Source organism: Takifugu rubripes, chromosome 4, assembly GCF_901000725.2.
Source record: "Takifugu rubripes chromosome 4, fTakRub1.2, whole genome shotgun sequence".
Taxonomy (NCBI): Eukaryota; Metazoa; Chordata; class Actinopteri; order Tetraodontiformes; family Tetraodontidae; genus Takifugu; species Takifugu rubripes.
This window is the reverse complement of record NC_042288.1, coordinates 13,094,599-13,115,043: the sequence shown is the minus strand read 5'-3', so window position 1 is coordinate 13,115,043 and position 20,445 is coordinate 13,094,599. Positions and strand designations below refer to the sequence as shown.

The following is a 20,445-nucleotide window of genomic DNA, read 5'->3' as shown; positions in this document are numbered from 1 at the left end:
GACTACGATGAACCGGCTAATGACTACATTTATTTAAATTAGACTAATTGTAATCATGGTTAATAATTAGCTTTACAGTGCATTATAATTGGGTTAGACTACAAGATGGTTCTGCCGAGGTGCAATAATTTATTTGATTTAATTATTCTGAGGAACCCAACGGTTTGACATTTCATATCATAAAACCAGCCGTGTAGAGAGAATGGAGATGGCTGTTGTCTTTAGAGAAGGTCATTGCTCGCTCCATGGGAAAATTATGAGGACTATTTTCCACTCTATTAAGCTACTCCACTTAGCACAATTAGCCACACACACAAAGGTTAAAGAGAGAGACCTCTTTATAGCAGCCAGGAGTGGCACATGTGCATGAGAGAGAAGGCAAATAGACAGAAGAGCCCCCATAATTTACCACGGCCTTAATCGGAATATCAGTGTGTTGAGATTGCAGTGGTTCAGAGGAGTACAGCGTCGAAATTTAGTCAGGAGTGAGGGTAAAAAAACAGGCAGACGGGAAACCTCAACAAGGCGTTTTTGCATCATTTATCCACTAAATTGGAAAAATCACTCCCAGACTCGTGAACCACCACAGAACAGATTAGAAATCTGTTCTACAAACCAACAAAGTTCAGGAAAGAATTCCCAACTAAGTAAACATCCTGTCTGGCTCAACCCACCAACGTTTAAAGGAATCGACTGTGACAGTGGCTGGGTAAAACCCTGGCATGAGCGCGTCAGACTGTTTAATGGATGTTTGATGAGCTGCCGAAACACAAGTTAATCATCCAGTTTCTGGAAGTGTTTATTACACTTGTGTGTTTGTGTGTCCTCGTGTGTTTAGTACCAATCAGTTTGTTACTTTGTGTGAAAACAGGCATCATTTTCATCATGTTCCTCTGGCAAAAGATGGATGAAGAGGTTCCAAATTGTTTCAACAAAAAAAAGCCCACATTAAAATACAGTATAAATAAAAGAAAATGAAACAAAAAGACCGAAAGTTTAGTGCCGAATCTCAGTTTAACCAAAACAAGACAACCGTCTGTCGTACATTTTTATTACCTTGTATAGAAATTAAATTAGACAAACATGTGGAATTAAATATCTACACGGGGAAATATTGTCTTAGGTCAAATATAAAGGTGTCACACATTTAACATAGTTTTTCCCTGAATTACAAAAACCTGAAATCCATCCGAACTCAGTGGATAGTTGCCGTCAGTCCTGAGACACCGATCAAGTTTGTGTGTTAAGAGTCTTTCTGGCAGGACAAAGCAGATATTCTGTGTTTGCTCATAGGTTCGATGGCGCTCCGAGCGCTCACTCACAGGTCCAGGTGAAAACTCGGCCCCAGGCATCGCCCGCCACCAGCGTGGCGTGACTCCTGTCACAAACACGATGACCATTAGTTCTGCCGTATTTGTTCAATAACATAAAATACTCGTCTTAGCCCAAAGAGTTGATTTCCTGTTGTGAACGGACCAAACGGGCCTGCCCCCCCCCCTTGACCCTACCTGGAAATGGCCAAAGCCGTGACGCCAGGGTTGTTCTTGTAGTGGCGGTGCGACGGGCTCTGCCTCCGGTTCAGCTCTTTACATAACACTAGGTGTCTCTCCCATCCTTCCGGCTGCCTCGGCTCGCTCGCTGTGGATGCATTTAGAGAATTCACCAAGCCCCATCGGTTATTGACTCGCACAGCAGGTGTCCAGGCTGCGCTGGAACCCTGACCCACATCTCCCCACCAAAAAAAAACCAAATGAATTTAATTTAACGCGCTTTTTATTAATTTTTTTTGTTCGCCCCCTCGTTTTGGTTGATTTTTTTTTTTTTTTTTTTTTAAAACACTTTAGCGTCACATGAAAACACACGTCTATATAATTTAGAGCACAATCCCCCCACTGCATGAGGTGACACGAGGCTGTAACCAACGTATGCCAAATTGGATCTGGGTATTATTGCTTTCTAAATTATACAAGCACACGCACGTCAGCAGAATTACTCATCAGTGTTTACTGCCTCAATGTTTAATAACTTTATAACAATATAATTCCTGCTAGCCCTAATGCTAGTGAGGGATGGGGTAAGCATTACGCGCTCTCATCTGCAAACCACGCGTTCTAGCTGGGAGACGAGCGGTTAAAAATAATCACCTCACACTTAAGGATTCATCTAATTAGATGGCAATGGATTCCCTTTTCCAGCACAAAGCATTCCTTTCCACACATTCTCGTCCCGGTTTCACGACCGCCGACTCCCTCCGTGCTGTTATAAACACAAAACCTATATGAATATTCCCATCTTACCGCTTGTGCCATTACCGTCTCTCTCTGTTCGGTCTTGCCCTGGGGATACGGGCTCTTCTGGAGGGCCAGGTAATTGTGTTCTGGTGTACTCTGTCTTCCATATCTGTGTGAGAGACACATAACGAGTGGAAAAATCAGATGTAATTCAACATAATAACAAGCGCACTCGCATATGCAACGACGCACACGCACATCCCATAACACGAGGTAATAATACAGCAATAATATCATTTGTAGGTGTGTGTGAGGTGTACATGCGGTATAGGTGCCCACTCCTGAGTAAAGCCCAATTTACAGTTCAGTTTTGATAGTAGAAAGGGAGCAGAATGTGCAATCAAACACACACACACACAATGAACATGTGGTTATTATTTCCTTGATGGACATCCCAGCGGCTGCCACGCTAATGCCAAAGTAATGAGAGCTGCATTTGAAAATGTATAAAAATCTCTCCCTGTAAGAGAGCGCCCAAAAACACACAGCCTGAGAGTCAGTTAGGCTCCTCGAAGTAACCGTGAAACCTCACCCGTATGATGCCATCTGCACCGCCGGTGATGATCACGTTCCTGGGATCCCACTCGTGGCGTTGTGTGAAGGCAATGGACAGCACGTCTGGAAGAGGCCCGCAGGAAGAATGGCTGTGTGACAGCAGCTGACCCTTCATGTTCCACAGGTAGAGGTGTGGGCCCGCGCATGACGCAATCTCCCCCTTTCACACAAACATCAGGGGTTACAGAGATGCACAGAGAGAAGAGCAACAGCAGAGTAACTATGGTACGATGATGTGCAAGCTGTCAACAGTGACAGTCTATGGCACCATGGCAACAGTGGCAGAGCGTGTGGTAAACTCACGGTGAGGTCATTGATGGCCAGGGAGGAGATGCTAGCTGTGTGTCCTGTTAGCTGAGTGATGTAGCTTAGTTCCTCCATATCCCACAGGATACAGGTGAGGTCGTGGGATCCGCTCACAAGCACGTTGTGGACGTCGGACACGGCCAGGCACGTCACCGAGTCCGTGTGGCCGTATAACGGCTGCGAAGAAAACCCGGATCAGCAAATGTTTGTGGCTCACAAACACAAGCTGGGTTATCGTTCCCCTATAAACCGACCTGTCGGAGCTTCATGCCGTTAAGCTTGTCTTTGTCGACCGTTACGTCCCAGACACACACCACAGTGCTGGTTCCTGCCGTGACGACGGTGGTCGGATTTGGCGAGGCGGCACACAGCGTCTCCCCCCAGTCGCTCAAGCCCTCAAACACAGCAAAGGTCTGTGGACGGATGAGGACCATGAGATCATTATGAGGACGTTGTTTAGTGGCACAGGACTGAGGACATCTGTGAAATCTAGTTCTAATTTGTCTGCTAAATTTGAATAAATACAATTGACCACCAATGTTTCTTTACATATGAAAGATTAACCGCACAAGATTTAAAGTTTATCTTCTTAAACGCAGCAGACTGCCTGATTCATACGAAGATATACTTGATGCAGAGACACTGGGGGCCCAGGCAGCATTTGCAATCCTTTTTTCTGTATGGATGGAGCTCAATATTACAGTGGGGATACTGTGGCTGACCAGCATACCTTTCCTGTGGCGTGGTTTCCAAACACACAGCTGTTGTCAGGGAAGCCCCAGCTGAAGGAGCAGCTCAACAGAGGCGACAGCAGGAGGCAGTTTCTCTCCAGAACCACCACCTCTTTTTCCAGACACACTATCTGCCCGATGGGGCCTCGGCGCAGCTCTGTCGGGTTGCATAGAGGGCACAATCAACAATAAATCTCATTATCATATATATTATTTTATATATATTAAAAATAAACTCTGTCTTGTCCAGATGAATAAATTTGCCTAGTCAGATATGGGAAACATCTCTTCAAAACATCACCTTGAAGAGGACGCAGCTTTTGTGGATGTTCAGTCTCATTATAAAGACTTTCTTTAAACTAGCCAGATTTCTGGGCAATTAAAACAGTTATTCCAAGGTTACAACCAACTGAGTTGTCCTGTGGGGGCACCTGTATCCTGGATGACACTGGTTATGTGTCTGTGTATGAAGGTGCAGCAGTGAGAGAGAGGAGACTGTAATTGTGCCTGTAATTGACCTATTCACAGAACGGCCACAAATCGTTACATCCTATAGCCCTTTCTGCTATGTAGAAGTTGCCTGAGCATTAGTCTTAATGCCCTTCCTTCTATTCATCTCTATCTCCTTATTGATCAGATCAGACGCTGTAAGATTTAATATGAAATGTAATTTGCAGGAATCTCTCCCTGAGCTTTCGCAGTTTCATCTCATCTCCCTCAGTGGGCCTGTGGGATATTCAGATTATTAAATAGGGCTCAGTGAAAGAGTCATCTCCATATTGTGGCTCTAACAGAGAGCTGCTTCCAGCCTTCCATAGTGTAAATTAATGTATAGAAGCTCGCACTCCTCTCCAATGATTCCCTTGAGACTCGGACACATTTTGTAATGATAATAATTGACAAAAGGTGTGACAAAAAAGAGGAAATGAATGGAATTTGCCCAGCACATAATGCAATTCCTTTTAAAATAATCTTAGAGTATCATGTTGTGACAGAGGTTTTGCCTAAATGGACGAACCCTTCTGCAGCTGATCAGCTTGTCCCAGTATATCAAACTTCCATCACCAGTAATTAACACGGTATGCGGACATTTAAGTGCACAATCCGAAGACTAACAACACTCCTCAAAGGATGGCCATGGTTAGATTTGTAAATTGTGACAAACATAGTGAGCTAAATGCTCATATTAATATAATTTACCTTTAAAAGGTTGTGCAGTGGTCTTCAGTTTGTCCAGTTTGAAGAAAAACGGGGTGGGATGAGACACTGGCGGCGCCTCTTTCTTAGAGCCACTCCGGGGGGGATGAGGTTTGGTAAAAAGCTGAGAACGAGACCCTCATGACTGACAGATTCTGTTTCCCAACCCTGTGTCAACTGTCGCGTCACTTTTTCCTTTTTACCTGTTTGGGGATCTGGCCAAAGTTGCTGACGTATCCTAGAATTACATTCTTGATGACGGGGTCTGTGGGATTCTGCCGGCCTCTCTGAGCATAGAAGTAAGGATGGAAGGTGTTCATGCTCTCTACTGCAGCGGGTCCTTTCTGCTTGTGCCCAAAAATCAACTCGATCCACAGGTGGAGATGGGAACTCACATAGTCACTTTCCAAAGCCTGAGGGAAGAGACGCAGGAGACAAAATAAACCAAGCTTACAGTAACATGATAAAGAACTCTCCATGGACAATCTAAAACCCAAAAATGGTGCCGTTCATACAGTGGGAACATCACCATCAGTCACACTGTTAATACAAGAGTTGAGGATGTAAAAACTTCACAAGTTACACAACCAATTCTGTTATCCTGCTACTGTGCGAGTGTTTCCCCCCTAAAAAAAGCTTAATAAACCCATCCTGGAATATCAGAGGACACAATAACAGTGATGTATTATTGTGAGTTAGTTTGTCTTTGGAAGGGGGAAAAAAATCTTCCAAAGTCACTAATTTTATGACAATGGTAGGCAATATGAGTAGTTCAGTAGATTATAGAGTTATAACCATCCTAACTGCCCCAGGAGAAAGAAACAGGAGGGTCACACTGAAATGAGCCCAACAGAGAAGAAGGGAGCAGAAATATACAATAACCCCACATAGAGGGAAAATGAACAGCACAAAAATAGAGAATATTCATCCATTACACAGTAGAAATAAATGCATTATCAACCGACTTGAGAGTGCCCTGGATAGTCTTAAATAGGCTTGTTGTTTTTCAATATCTGGCATCTAAACTTCTGATACTGGTCCTTTTACACGGATGAGAAAAAACAACTGTGAAAACAGTCAGTACCAAAAGACGGGAGAAAATTCAACGTGACGAAAGGCTTTTAGAGTCTAGAATGAATGAGACTCTGTCTGTTTTGAATCAGATCCATCTCCTAAAGAAATCAGACTGACAGTAACTGATTCTTTAGGGTTGCTACTGTTTAAAATACACACAGTGCATTTTCTGTAAACACACAAGTGTGTCGTAGCGACTATTACGAACCCTTAAGGGAAAAAAACTCTGCATGCAAAGGTCCAGAATGGCCAAGGCAGACTGGTCTGCAGAGCTTATGGGTCACTGACCTCACGGTGGAGTCTAATGAACTCCTGGGGGTCACCTTTTGCCCATGGAGGAAGCTGCACATCTCCCAGAGCAGTGCCATCCTCCATACAACCTACAGAGATATCAGTATATGACAATACAACAGTGGGCAACAACAAATAGAAAGAAGATGATGATGATGGTGAGCAGAGAATAATGGCTGGGACAGTAATTATCTTCAGTGTTCAATGTTTTAGCATAGACTCTGTCTCTACAGTAAGATACAGAGGGTATTTTTAAGTCTGACCCAGGTGGATGTTATTGGAGTTGACGAGGAAGTCGGGCAGGTAGAAGAACTCTGGGATCAGCTCTCTGACATCACCCATGTTGTCCCTGGAGGCCGACTCCCACTCCTTCCCTACGTTATAAAACATCCGCTCTGCAATGTCGAAGCCTCCCTGTGCAGAGACGAGAGCCAATGCATCACACCTTCAGTGCACAGACGTTCCAAACTTTGCAACCGACTTATTAATAATAAACATATTGTACCCGGCTTACTGTAGTCATCTGAATATAATTCTATTGCCTTATGTACCCAGAAAATGTATTTGCTGCCATTTGAAGGGAGCTTTTCATCTTTTGATAAAATTCCATAATCTGCAATGGAAATCTCTTGAGAGACAATGTAATTTAAACTAAAATAATTACCTCAATGAATGAAAATAATACATGTACAATGGTAAATTCTGTTAGAGACATAAATCCAGTTATAGATATTACTGCACACCCATTATCTGCTTCGGAAGACAAAAAAGGCGTTGTAATTCACCAGACTAACATCTTTATTGTTTTATTCTGACTATCAAATATGCATGCCTTTTCATTACAATCAGCTGGATGCTGGATTGTAAATTGGTTATATTGGCTATTTGCATTAGCTTCTTTTGGAAGCTTTCTGTAATTATTTGCATATATATTGAATCCTCCACAGTCTGCTTTACAACCCAAAATAGTGTTGAAAGAGGATATAGGATGTTGAAAATAACTCTGTTATTGATTTGGTAAAACTGGGCGCAGAAAAATAAGAAAGAAGTACATGTTTTAGTAATTTTGTTGAGTGTCTGCTTGTATTAGAAATGGTACCGCAAAATTTCTGTAAGATCAGAGATCAAACTAAGTGCTGACAATTCTGCCTGATCATGACTTCAAGTGACAAATCTCATGTTTAAAACACAGCTGAAGACATGTTGAAGAAACGACTGTGAACTTCAGAAGACCTTCACTCCAGCTTGTTTTTAAAGCCGTGTTCGCCTTCAGTGTCACTCCTGTTGTCGTCAGCTCATTCGCGTCTTGGTTGCCTCACCTGCAGAGTCTGGAAGGTGTGTGAAAAGGGCTCCATCCTGACGAGGAAGGAGGCGACGATGATGGCCGACGAGTAGTGGGTGCAGTAGTGACAGCGTTCTGACAGGTCTCCTGCAGATTAACATGTGTTCCTTCAAATAAACAGCCGCACAATTGCAGGATAAAGCTAAAGAAATTGGATAAATACCTTCGCCCTCACTTTTCTCCACCTCTGCATATCTCTCCATGAACATCTGTCTCCTTTTCTCCGTCTGCGCCCCCATTGGCTTCGACAGGTCACGAAAGGTCGCAGGATTTGAGAGATCGAGGGTCTATCATGGAACGAGATGAATCAATCAAATGCAAAGCAAAACCTAAAAGTCCGAGAGAAAGACAGAAGTGTGAGTGGTCTCACTTCTGCCTGGTAGTCAGCAAGGACCCAGGGGAAGACTGGATACTGCATCAGATCATTGTACGTTCGCCCAGCGACTGTGTTCAGGTGCATCAAATACTCAAAGTTACTTATTTCCCCTTTCTGGAAGAAAACAAAAGAAAATTATATTTATACGTAAAAGAAAAAATACATAAGATTCTATATTATATGTTATAATAGTATAAATGTCGTCGTGCAAACAAATAATAAAAGTTTTTTACCTGCCATTTAAGAATAACTGCCTTTTCAACTACTGAAGTCTTCCTAAAGCACAAGGAGGAAAACGAGCACATGTCAGAGGCTGCTCACGGAGCAGGGTCAACCTACACTTTTTTGTGGTGCCTGTTGCCTGGTAACCACTTCTGGAATAGTAACAAAGGGGCAGAAGAGCAGCGGAGGAGGTGCAGGTGAGTGTTTCTAAAAAAGAACTTGGACATAATCTGGGGGAAAATAATCCGATTTTAGGAAATATTAGATGGAGAGTGAGGACGGATGCAGAGAACGCGTCGAATATAAAGTACTTTGGTTGGTAAACAGCATTAGCACAGTGAGAACACTGCAACATTTTCAAATAGAATAGACTTTTACTGCGCCTTGCACCTGTGTTTTAAGGGAGCGAAAAATACCATTTGCTTCAAATCAAACCAACGTTTGTAATGTTGAGTGTAACTGTCCTTTAACTCTGGGATTGTGAAAGAAAAAAAAAACTAATTTTGGATAAATGAAGTTCTATGAACGACAATGTTGCTGGACATCTAATAACTTCTTTTGCTCATGTCTTCATCATCTATTTTTAAAACAGATTTAAAGTGTTGTCTCCTCTGTGGCCAGTAACAGAAATAAAGTCACCCCCCCATAAAGTCAGCAGACCAGTTGCTAGGTAACACAAGTAATGAAAGGGAGTCTTCACTCTAAGTTTGTGTTCCTTTGATCTCAGTTTGCTAGTTGAACAGAACAAATTCAAACTGCTACCATGTTTTCACGTGACCTTTTTCAGCACCGTGTAAAATGAAAGAAAACTGGTTCTGTTTCAATGCGCTCTTGTAGCCCCGCCCCTGGTGAGAAAGCAGCCACTTCCACAGCTCCCCTCCCCACAGAAGCCAACGTCACATTCTTGATGGGAACACACAGCTTTCACTCATAATAGCTGTGCGACAAATACACAAATGAGTGTTCAACACGGGAATCACATCAAGCCTTGGGTGACTGGCAATAATAGAGGGAATGTATGTTGGAGCAGATTGAACCGTGGACGCACCGCTGCCTCCACATAAAGCTCTGTGCTCTGGTTTGTTATGGAAGACAATAGAAATCAGTTCCACTTCACCAAACCGGTTCCATTTGCGAGCCACCACCATCCGGTTCAACTTCCCTCGCCAGGAGGAAGTCTGAAGGATGATGAGAGCTCACTTACGCCTTTGTCTGTACCACGTAGAGCTGGAACACCTTTGCAGCGTTGCAGGCAGTAGGTCCACCAGATGTAACTGAGACGAACCCTCTGCAGCTAGGCTTGCACGTGGAAGCAGAAAGGCTGAACTAAAATGGGCAGCAGCAAACTAAAGAAAAAAATAAAACTCTTTCATTTAGCTCGCCTGACTCATCAGAGCTCCGAACGTGTGAAACCAGAGCTGTTGAGATTTTATCTTTGCCATAATCAGGATAATCCAGGGCCAAACATTGTTAGTTCTCTGTTGGATAAATTGAATCTATTTTTTAAGCTATAGTGAGTGCTTTGGGGATTTTATTTGTAAAAAGATGACAAAACATAAATCTGTAAACACAGACTTTAAACAGCAATACAGCATGAAAACATCTGAGTCAGGTGAGCAGGCACAGAATACAGTTATATAGAGGAAAGGGCTGTTTAAAGTTAAACCAGTCTCTACTGTCCTTCTTCAATAACTCTTGACCAATTATTTTGTAAAACTACACTAAATCAATCATTGCATTTGTCCCAGTATGTGTTATCTAATTGCAGGCAATAATTTCATGCAATAGGATTCTATAGGAGGTTATAATAAGAACAAGCACCGGTAGATAACCTCTCTCATCTTGAGGATGATGAATGAGGCGAAAGAGGGCCTTGGGGTGTAACACAGACCCAAACAGACACACACATTGTTCTCTTCGACAGGGAGGGGAGAAGAGCAAGATCCTCATCATCCTCCCAACAATCTTTAACTATCATTTATCAAAGTCCTGATTTGACTCTGTACGGGAATACAGTGGTGTTAAAAACTCCACATCTGTCAACACATTACAAACCTACAGTCCTGACATAAGAATAGCTCGATAATTCGAATGGTAAGAGAACAGCAGGCGTTATTTGTTTTTGCTGTATTACCCATTGTTGCCTCTCCTCTTTCCCCAGCATTAGCCTTAATTAGAGAGTTGTGCTCTTAAACATCCCCATGGGCAACGGTGGGTAAGCACGCTATGGTGCAGACAGAGAACACTGTGACATCCACATGGACTGAGACACAGACACTCACACTGCTCAAGTTCTCATACCTCAGAGAGCGGGCTGCTTCTACTGCTTGAGGCCATACATAAGCCCTCAGATCTGACTAAATTACATCATCGTCATACACACACACACACACACACAGCTCCACACAAGGCATTTATTGGCTATCGAGTATGGTAGTGACATGAAGGTTGGTTTAAGCTGGATCTCAAATCTAAACTCTTCAACAACTCTGTCTTGCAGTGCTATGCCCAGAAGGAAAAATGTATCTCTGAAAACAGCGAAAAAGGCAATACGGATAATGCCAGATGGGAGATGCAGACTGGATCTAAGGAATATGGGGATAACCAACTTCCCCAGCTGGCTCTTCAAACTGACCAGTGTGACTGAGCTGGACCTCAGTTGCAATCAGCTGAAGAAACTCCCCGATAACATTGGGAGCTTCTTGTCGCTAAGACGGCTGGATCTTCACAGCAACAAACTAGAATCTTTGCCTGAATCCATCGGCAGTTTGGTGAGATTGACCCATCTTAACCTGTGCAACAACTGCCTAACTTCAGCAAGCTTTCCCTCCAGCGTGGGTTTTCTTACCAACCTGAAGAGTCTCAATCTGGGGCTGAACCAGCTGGATAGCCTGCCTCCAGTTTTAGTGGCTCTAGACGGCCTCGAAGAGTTAGGACTCTTTGATAACCAACTCGTCATCCTGCCGGATTTTTTGAAAGACTTGCGCAATCTCACTAAGGTGAACCTCAAAGGAAATCATCTACTCTGTGCTCAGGAAGACAGTGAGAAGACAACAGAGAAGTCTGCACCAGCAGAGGAGGTTTACCTGGTCCACGAGAGCAGTCTGTGTGATACATGCATTACAAGGTGTGTCAAAACAAGGAGAGATGGAGAAGGTGAAACACTAGAGGGAAGAAAGATCGAGACCTACCCGGGACTGATGGTGCCAAACTCAGTGGCCATACGCAATCAGGACCAATGGAGAATAAGGACTAACAATTTAAACTAAATTCATGTGTGAGAACTTGTACTGCTGCCTTACAAACCCACATTACAGTATGCATCATCTGTTTATGAGTAACGTTTTTGTTGTAATTGCTTAAATAATTCATCACATGTAACTGTATAGCTGTTAGCAGACAGTAACTGATTGTGGTCGCTTGCCTGGCGTTTGCGATGACCTCGGTGACGCATCTGCCTTTTAATGCTGGTACTACAGCGCACAGCCTGCAGGCAGAGAGAAGATAGATGTCAGCAGAATACAGAAGCCAGCTGAAGTTTTGACATGCAATCTGTGTGAATGCTTCTGTACCTTTTATATGCAGAGACATGATCTCTGTTCAGGAACACCAGGAAGGCCGAATGGCCGTTTTTCATGAAGACTTCGATGGCATTGTCCTGATACAAAGAGGCGCAGTAAATTAATGACATGTCGGCAATAAAGAATCACTTTTTATCTAGATTGTGGTTTGTACTTGTATGATTACCTCCAAAAGGAAACGCATGAAACGGGCCTCCTTGATATCATCGTAGAGCCATCGTCTGCATTTGCCTGCTGGCCCTTTAGCCAGCATCGTGGAAATAAAGGCATCCCTCACACTGGCGGAGGGGAACAGACACCGACAAATGATTGAAAACATGGAAAAGTCACCCGTGACGGTTTCCAGTGCAAGTGTACCTGCTGGGGTGGTGTTTTCTGCAACACACGTCTCCTGTGGGACTGAGAGTGAAGCCCTCGCACAACAGCAGGCTCTCCTTCCCAAACAGCAGAATGCCCTCCGTTACTCTGAGGCCGCTCACCATCACGACGCACATCCTGGCCTTCACCTACAAAAATACGAGAGAGAGCTTCAGAGGGAGACATGCTGGCAGGATTCTCTCGGGACGTGACATGGCAGCAATACAGACACTCCAGGCTTTAGTTGATTGATCATTTTAATCACATATCTTAATCATTATTAAAACGACACAGTCGAATACTTCATTATCAGGCCTGATTGATGGGGAGGGGATGGGCCAACCTCCTTTCCAGCATGTTTCACTCAGCTCCAAGGTAGCTCCGCCGTCCCCTTTCAGTGCTGCTGTAGCTAATGCTAACTGTATTGTGATAGTGCGTGGCTAATTCTGTGGTCTCCCCTCATTTCACAGCAATCGTGTGCACCTGGCCGTCTCCGCACTGGCCGCTTTGTAGGTCCTCTGGGATAAGGCACCAAAAAACCATATGGGGCCCCAACTTACCCGCAGGCCACTCACAATTTATACTAATCAAATCAGCCTCCCTTCCCTCCAGACACGGAGTCACATGCTTGGTGCAGGGAAGGCCCTGCCTCACCATTATTAGGAGAATTAATCACTGCCACGCACACAATAGGAAACCTGCTAAGTGATCACAGCCTCACGTCTAAATTCACACGTACAGATATTCACTGATGAATAATATTTGACATGTAGGAGGACAGACTCTTAGAAGAGAAATCCTAGACTCACTTATGCCATGTTTTATTTTAGGCTAATACACAGCGTATAGCTCTTTTTAATGGCCCATGCTAGTCTGTTTTCACTGCCAACGGGTTCCTCAAAATAGTATCAAGTCTAATGTTCCTCACAATTAGTAATTTTTTTTTTTGGGGGGGGATAAAAGTTTAAATTTATTGTTATCAAAGATAAAGAATAAAACAATAAACTTGTTTCCTTATCTCCTGACTGTGCTGTGGACAGATATGAGTTATCTGTCTGGGAGTGATTTAGCTGATGATGGGAAGGAGGAGAGAGAAAAGGAAGACTTTTATTGACTGAGAGGCTAATGTCAGCCCATTGATTTCTCCCCATACACATTACTGTCATAATCACACTATTGGTGCAGGCAAGCTAATTATGAGAGGGTCCCCCTTTGTGTGTTCTCTCTCTCTCGTGCTCTCTCTTCCTCCCTCTCTCTTTTTCAGAACTAATGACTGTTCATTTGACAGGAAGCACAGCAGGACGCACATGCTGAACTAGGGCAAGACAACAGGACACACTTGAATACATCACACACTTGCTAAGCGGGTACAAGGCAGCTTGCATCACCTCCTACTGTTTTTATTAATACTTCTGTCAGAAACATTAAAAGCCATGGCTGGCTACTGGAGTGAGGAGAGTCCCTGTCAACATGTTCTTCAGATTTCGAAATCCACCGAAAGAACAGGGAGAGCTGAGCTGGGCACTGACATTAAAGCATTACACTAATGAGGAAAAATGAAATTCAGATAGCCGAGCTGGGTTAGTGGAATCCCTTAGTCTACATCAGATAATTATGATGGTGTAGATTACCAGTTGTGCATCCGTGCCTGATGATTTTTGTCTGGACACACTAACACATCCTTCTGCGCTGCTGAACAGTACCTCCTCTTGGGGGTGCAGCTCCTGCAGGATGATGCGTATTTCAGGGCAGTCTGGTGCATTGGAGCAGGATGTAGGCGTGAGGGGACTGTGTTGATCTTCGGTAACAGGGGGAGTGTCACTCAGTTCGGGGAAGAAAGTCAGATGGTCACAGTCTTGTCCTCCCACAGCTTCATCCTCTTTAGCTTCTGCTCCAACTTCACACAAGATCTTTGGCTCTGTAAATAAAACACAACCGCCAAGTGAGTTTATATTCAAAACATATTTGCAGGCTTTTTTTAAAAAAAGATTTCTTTGGGCAACCCATTTTCCTACCTGTGTCACCTTCTGTTTTATTTTTGTCTTCCTCAGACATGCCAGTTCTCAAACAATGTAACCTCTGTAGCTGTTATAAGGTACAATAGACAACGGTGTGACATTAAATACTAAATTACAATCATGCTAATTAGCTCCTGCTCAAAACCACACGAATGTACCTGTTTGGATCTTGTCAGAACCTTTCTGCGGATGCGTGCTCTTGTCCGGTTGGGCCCTTCAGCAGCATCTTGTACCCAGTCTTGGGTCAGCATCACACCGGGGCCAGGTCCAAAGATAGCTCTCTCTCTTAACAGGTCAGCTTCCAGCTTCATCCACTTGGCACTCAGAATTTCCCACTCAGTGGTTTGTAACTGAGGCACAGAAGCAGTCCCGGAACAGTGGGAATATGTGAAACACATTATTACAATTACAAGCGCGTCTTTTTATAGCCTTGATATTACTGCTTTGGGAAAATATTTATGTCAAACCTGCAAGTAATTTGTCCTCATATTTTCAAATATGCTGTGGCCTCTCTGCCGATGTGCCTCCATGTGGATCAGAAATTTCTACAAAGAAATAAGCAAAACCCGATGGGTGTAAAAAGAAACAAAAAAAATGAGCAGGGAGCAAAGTCACTCAGAGTCCTCCAGCTAATCGTGTACACAAATAACACACAGCACACAGAGGTTGTATATTCATAACAGTATTGCTGCTTCTTCATGCAATTACAATGCATTTAGAGAATTCAATCTGTTATAAATGGCATTCAGTGTGCAGGTTAAGCTAGTGGCTACAATCTTACAATAACCCTGACTGGAAATGTAATAATTTCTTCGGCATGATCTAATTAACATAAACATTAATATCACCAAGCAATGCCACGGTGAAGGGCAAGGCAAGTGTGTGTGTGTGTGTTTGTGTTTATGGGGATGAATGTGTGTATATGTCAATTAAGGAAAAAAGAAAACAGAAAAAAAAGGAAAACCAAAAACCATGCTGTAGAAACACTGCAGGATGCACAAGTTTATCAGACATGCTGGGATCATATTCTGACTGTTAACTGCTTCATTAAGCCCATCATCACAGCAGTGCTCGCTGAGAGACTAGTGAAACAACATGTGTCCATCCTCACTGCTGACCCAAGAAAGCCATTTAATTGAGTGAATGAACATGCAGTAATTCTCTATACAGTCTTATTTACCGATGCTAATTCTGTGGTTGGTTGCTATGAATGCTAAAATGGATTCCGAGCGGTGCTAGAACGACATCACTTCTGGCAAGATGCAAAACTACAGCGTGGAAATCAACATGGAAAAAGTTGACTGCGAACTTTGACGAGCGCGCCGGGCGATGGAAACTGACTGACTGTCTTTCCAAATGAGAAGTTGCGCAGCGAAAGAAATAAAGGAGTAATTTGAGGGGAGATTATACAAATATTACAGACACAAAAAGAGTAATAATGAAGTTTGCAAACCAGAGCCGTGTTGCGACAGATAGCACGAAGCCGTCATCATTTCCTAATTTCATTCCTTCATTTGGACAAACATAAGTAATATATAGCATTAATTACCCTATTTAGCAGATAGGAACCTCATTGGCTTTTTAAATGCAGCATTAAATACATAACTCATCGCTTCCCTCTGCAATTAACATCATAACATCACACTCATTTCCATTTTAATGACTTCCCAACAATACGCCACCTTTGATGATAAGGCAACATTATGTCAACTTCATTCTGGGCTGGCAGTGAATGTGTAATGAACTTAACGTGATCATTAGTGCTGTTAATTATCTTTCTAATATGAGGACACAGATATGATTATGGGAACTGCATTTGCTGATGAAATAAATCTCTAGAAGGATTGCACTAAAGCTTGACTGAGGACACAGCCTGTCTATCAGGCTCTCTATTCTCATCCAATACCTTTAAAACTCTTGGTTCTTTTCCTGTTGAGGACTTGGAAACTTAGCTCTGGATTTATTATGACAGAAAAATGACTCCTCCCAAGCTCGTGACCCACCAGCTAAAAGGTCATAAATTGATGATCCAGAAATTAATTAATGACTCTTGGTGAGGATGAATGTTGAATAAGCTCAACAACTGACCACTAGTGATCATTTGAAAATTGGCTTTAGAAGCACCGGCAACATGCTGCAACAGAAGGCGAGCATCCCTCCCAGTTCCTCTGTGCCTCTCAGATGGAAAAACGATTCATCACCCTCTATGATAGCCTGTCAAACACTGATATGATAAAGCATAACATCAAATGAATAATGTTTTCATCAGATTCGTACCACTATAATTGCAAACCCGATTTCTGTCGGCGTGACGCGTGCACAAACAAGAACGCACACTTTGTAGGGACGAGACAGACACACAGACTCGGTAATTTCATGCCTGTGTGCCTGAGTAATATGTCTCCACTCCCTGCTCCAGATGGCTCAACGTCTTAAGCCTTGTGGGGGAACTAATGATGTGAGCCACGTGTTTAGGAGGGGAAAAACAACAATAAACGCATCTTTAACCTTCAGCAGCTAACAGTGTGTTCTGGAGGGTTCTCATGGATAGGCCTAACAGATATCAATTACTCTGCCCACTCAGGGGTAATCAGCTGTGAGCGTCCAAATGCATTTAAAGAAATAATCAAACACCCCCACAGGGCTGGACGGCCCACAGCGCAAACACAGCATCCACTATGGGATCGGTATTTGTGCTCTGGGATGCAGGGACACCTCAAAGAGGACAGCAGTCACACAAATGTCTCATTTGGAGCCTCTGGGTGGAGAAAAGGTGAGTGTGTATTTACCTGTGCTTCTACTGACTCTTTGTCTTGTCTGCCCAAGTCTGATGGAGCAGCGCTAGAACTGTTTATATCAGACTTCCGGCGAAAGTTGCTGGATAGCAACTTCTTCTGAGACTCTGAGTGCAGAGTAGACAGAACATGTTCAAATCAACAGAATTAAACCATGACATGCACTTGATTATCTACAGATCCAACCTATGTGCAACAGCCAGGCTTTGTGTGCCATTTCCTCCCACAGTGGGCTGATGTCACTCATACTGACGGGTCCTGTCTGAGCTCTGTGGCTTGCAGACATTTCCATCTTATAGGCTTCTTCAAGCATCTGTTGCCTCTCTGTTATGACCTTTGACCAGCAGGCCTCCACGAGGGACGACAGGTCTCTGTCAACTGAAACAATTTTCACATATTTTAACTTCTGAGTGAATGCCTGTCGACTCCAGGCTGGAGTGTAAATAAATAAATAAATAAGCTTGTGCCACTTGGACTCATACCTGAGGTAGTGTCTGTCCTGTTGCTGTGTACAGACTCTCTGGTTTCAGTGGCAAACACGCAAGACAAAGCTTTTCTTTCGTGCTCTTTTTGAGCTGCACATCCAAAACCTTTTGGGTGGCTACAAAAAAAATACCGGTGTCATTTTTAAAATGAGCATTTAACCATTTGCTATCACATTTATCTGCCTTTACCTGCCAGATCGCATCAGTAACAAACAGTGAAGAAGGCAAGTAATGAAGTTCACGTTGGAATTGTATGTTGCCATTATAATGTCCCATCGGACCATTAAGGTCTGTAACACCCTGAGGACCTCTTCTTTTTCTTCTTGGGAGGGTCGCGGTAGAGACAGCAAATAAAGCAGGATTTTATTGGTACATGAGTAGAGGGCCAACACTGTCTTCTCTTTGTAAGTTTGGCCTTTCTCCAGAGCCTGGATAATAGAAATATAACTCAGGTTGGATATAAGTTAAAGTAATTATGTATCAATTATGAGGAAAAAAATGTATGTATACATTTCTTTGCGAGTATTGTCTCACCATCACAATCTGATCTGCAAGGAAACTGAGCAAATTTTCAGCATCTCCCAAGAATATTCCGCTGTAAAGTATTCGCAGCAGGGACGAACTAAAGAGCACAATGTTCCTCATAAATATGCCCATCTGGCTGGCAGGTTGCTCACTCTGGCTGTCTGCGAGATGCGTCAAAATGAGTTTTTGGTTTCCCTTCATGCATTAACATGTTATGGCCTGTTATAGCTGTGATGAAAGCATAATTCTACCATGTGGCTTCAGATGGGTGCTGTTCTCCAGATCATTGTTAAACATGCAAATGATGTTCATGATGAACTCCAGCAGCTCAGTCTGGAAATGCTGTCTTTGTTCCAGTGTTGCATCGTCGGGGGAAAACTGCAAAATATTAGCAAGATATTAATACCTGCACACTTGAGACATACATTTGCCTGGTATTTCATGTACTGTAATATCCTTGATAGTGAGATCACCAAATGTCCTCAGCACAGTTGTTGGCAAGTGTCAGTATAGGCTGAACTCATGTCACTAAATTGATCTTGATGGAAATCTATATTTCTATCCCATATTCCAGGTCTATTGGAGTTTACGCCCTCCTAGCGGTCAACGATTGTATTAGCCACTCTCTAACGCGATCCTAGTTAGTTACTAGGCAAAGAATGACACCTCCTGGAGAAATTGTGGTTTTACAGTATTATAAGAAGAATTTCTTTAATAATTCTATGCATGTATAGATGTATACAAACGTGTGTGTGTGTGTGTATTTTCCACCTCTATCATCAGGATAAATGGATGTGTGTTGCCATTGGCAGGCACATTTAGGAGACAGTCCATCAGGAGAATTTGGATAAAATCCCAAACTGGTTTCTGACTCGTCTGGCCTTTGAAAGCTGCTTTAAACGTCTGAGGAGAGTCAAGATATTCATCTGATCAAATATTACTGCGTTTAAAATAAAGTACTGTTGGCTGGACTTCTCAATCAAGAGTAGCAAACAAACCTCTGAAGTGTCTGAAGGGTAAATTACTCCAGCAAGTGCATGAAGGAACTTTGTTGATGTCCACAGGGGATCTCTAGGCTGGAGGTTGTGGAGTAGACAAAGGAATTGCATCACACTTGCAGGGAGCTGAATCTCCCATGGTGCATCTGTGTCTGACACTGAAGAAAGTGGCTGTTAAGAAAAAGAATTTTGTTTTAAAAATTGTTAAAAACATAGAAAAAATACTGGAATTTGCACTCTATTTTACCACTGCTGACCACCAGAGGGGACGCTTTAAGCACTGAATATTTCCATTCCTGCATGCATACTTCGAGTATTTATACCAGTGATGTCACCTTTGACCCCTGGGATTAATAGAACTGCAGTTACATTTGGATATTTTCGTTAATCACCTTAGTGATGATGGCTTTGACTAATTCCAGCAGGATCGTTGCCGTTTCCACGCAGAGCTGCTGTGCAGGCGCATCTTCAGGGCTGTCAATCAGTGACTGCAGGACATCATCCAACGGCACCTAAGATGGAAACCATGTAGTCACGGTAGTAACAAGCCAGGAATGATGAAACAGGCCATTGACGAGATGACGAATGTCTCACATTTTCCTTTGCTCTTAGACTGGTCTTCTGCCCCAACAGTAAAGCAGCCAGGGCTTCGTACACCTCAGGCAGGTGAGAATGTCTGATCAGCAACGACTGCAGAACATCATAGCCTGGACACTTGGTGCTGGAGCACTCTTGAGACCAGGCATGGGCCCGGAGGTTGTCTGACAAGAAAAGTCAGTTGTTTTTTTAGAGTTCGAATTCAATTTTATTTTTAATTGACAAGTTATAAATGTTATTTTTCTTAAGCAAATTCTTTTTAACTAATGTTATGATGTTTATTATTCTGAGATGCTTTTACTTCCAAATACTATCAAATGTATCTTTTGTGATAAAATAATTTTAAAAAAATTGAATTGAATTATACAGATTATACTATTTTATTATGTCATCTATGAGCATCATAGTCAGAAATTCATTTAAAAAAAATGAAAACGTGTACCAATGACAGCAAGAGGATCCTCCATGCAGTCTATGAATGTTGCAGGAATCACCCCCTCCCTGAAGCTGCTCTTCTGGCTGGGGCTTGATAGGAAGTGTGTGAGGAAGATGAGAGCAAGCTTCACGGTGGATGGGTGAAGGTGGGGCTGCAGGAAGAGCAGGAACCAGTCACGACCCAGGACACTGAATATGGCCTCTTGTTGACTAGTGAAGGACAAGAACACGAGGGACTGATTAAGTTCAAGTATAATTGACGTTTGTTC

At 43.0% G+C, this 20,445-nt stretch overlaps 1 protein-coding gene across 3 annotated transcripts in view; it reads right to left on the bottom strand.

Annotated features, from left to right (window-relative positions):
- Positions 1–1,034: 1,034 nt before the first annotated feature.
- Positions 1,035–20,445, bottom strand: part of wdfy4 (WDFY family member 4) — a 31,320-nt gene continuing 11,909 nt past the window's right edge. Inside the window, exons 30-63 of one of the 3 annotated variants that reach the window (XM_029834881.1) lie at positions 20,184–20,386; positions 19,739–19,905; positions 19,537–19,656; positions 19,145–19,315; positions 18,918–19,049; positions 18,398–18,524; positions 18,156–18,307; positions 17,811–18,049; positions 17,619–17,737; positions 17,323–17,514; positions 17,131–17,243; positions 14,809–14,886; positions 14,500–14,691; positions 14,339–14,408; positions 14,027–14,241; positions 12,324–12,472; positions 12,133–12,244; positions 11,958–12,043; positions 11,810–11,872; positions 8,397–8,439; positions 8,158–8,277; positions 7,951–8,074; positions 7,765–7,874; positions 6,709–6,859; positions 6,443–6,534; positions 5,284–5,493; positions 5,084–5,204; positions 3,883–4,040; positions 3,407–3,565; positions 3,150–3,329; positions 2,824–3,006; positions 2,298–2,400; positions 1,509–1,728; positions 1,035–1,378 (exon numbers count right to left, since the gene is read on the bottom strand). In XM_029834881.1, coding sequence (XP_029690741.1) covers positions 1,315–1,378; positions 1,509–1,728; positions 2,298–2,400; positions 2,824–3,006; positions 3,150–3,329; positions 3,407–3,565; positions 3,883–4,040; positions 5,084–5,204; positions 5,284–5,493; positions 6,443–6,534; positions 6,709–6,859; positions 7,765–7,874; positions 7,951–8,074; positions 8,158–8,277; positions 8,397–8,439; positions 11,810–11,872; positions 11,958–12,043; positions 12,133–12,244; positions 12,324–12,472; positions 14,027–14,241; positions 14,339–14,408; positions 14,500–14,691; positions 14,809–14,886; positions 17,131–17,243; positions 17,323–17,514; positions 17,619–17,737; positions 17,811–18,049; positions 18,156–18,307; positions 18,398–18,524; positions 18,918–19,049; positions 19,145–19,315; positions 19,537–19,656; positions 19,739–19,905; positions 20,184–20,386 — 4,738 coding nt within the window. In that variant the 3' untranslated portion in view covers positions 1,035–1,314. The remainder of the gene's footprint in view (positions 1,379–1,508; positions 1,729–2,297; positions 2,401–2,823; positions 3,007–3,149; positions 3,330–3,406; positions 3,566–3,882; positions 4,041–5,083; positions 5,205–5,283; positions 5,494–6,442; positions 6,535–6,708; positions 6,860–7,764; positions 7,875–7,950; positions 8,075–8,157; positions 8,278–8,396; positions 8,440–11,809; positions 11,873–11,957; positions 12,044–12,132; positions 12,245–12,323; positions 12,473–14,026; positions 14,242–14,338; positions 14,409–14,499; positions 14,692–14,808; positions 14,887–17,130; positions 17,244–17,322; positions 17,515–17,618; positions 17,738–17,810; positions 18,050–18,155; positions 18,308–18,397; positions 18,525–18,917; positions 19,050–19,144; positions 19,316–19,536; positions 19,657–19,738; positions 19,906–20,183; positions 20,387–20,445) is intronic. The other 2 variants (XM_011603382.2, XM_011603381.2) reach the window with 2 other exon arrangements.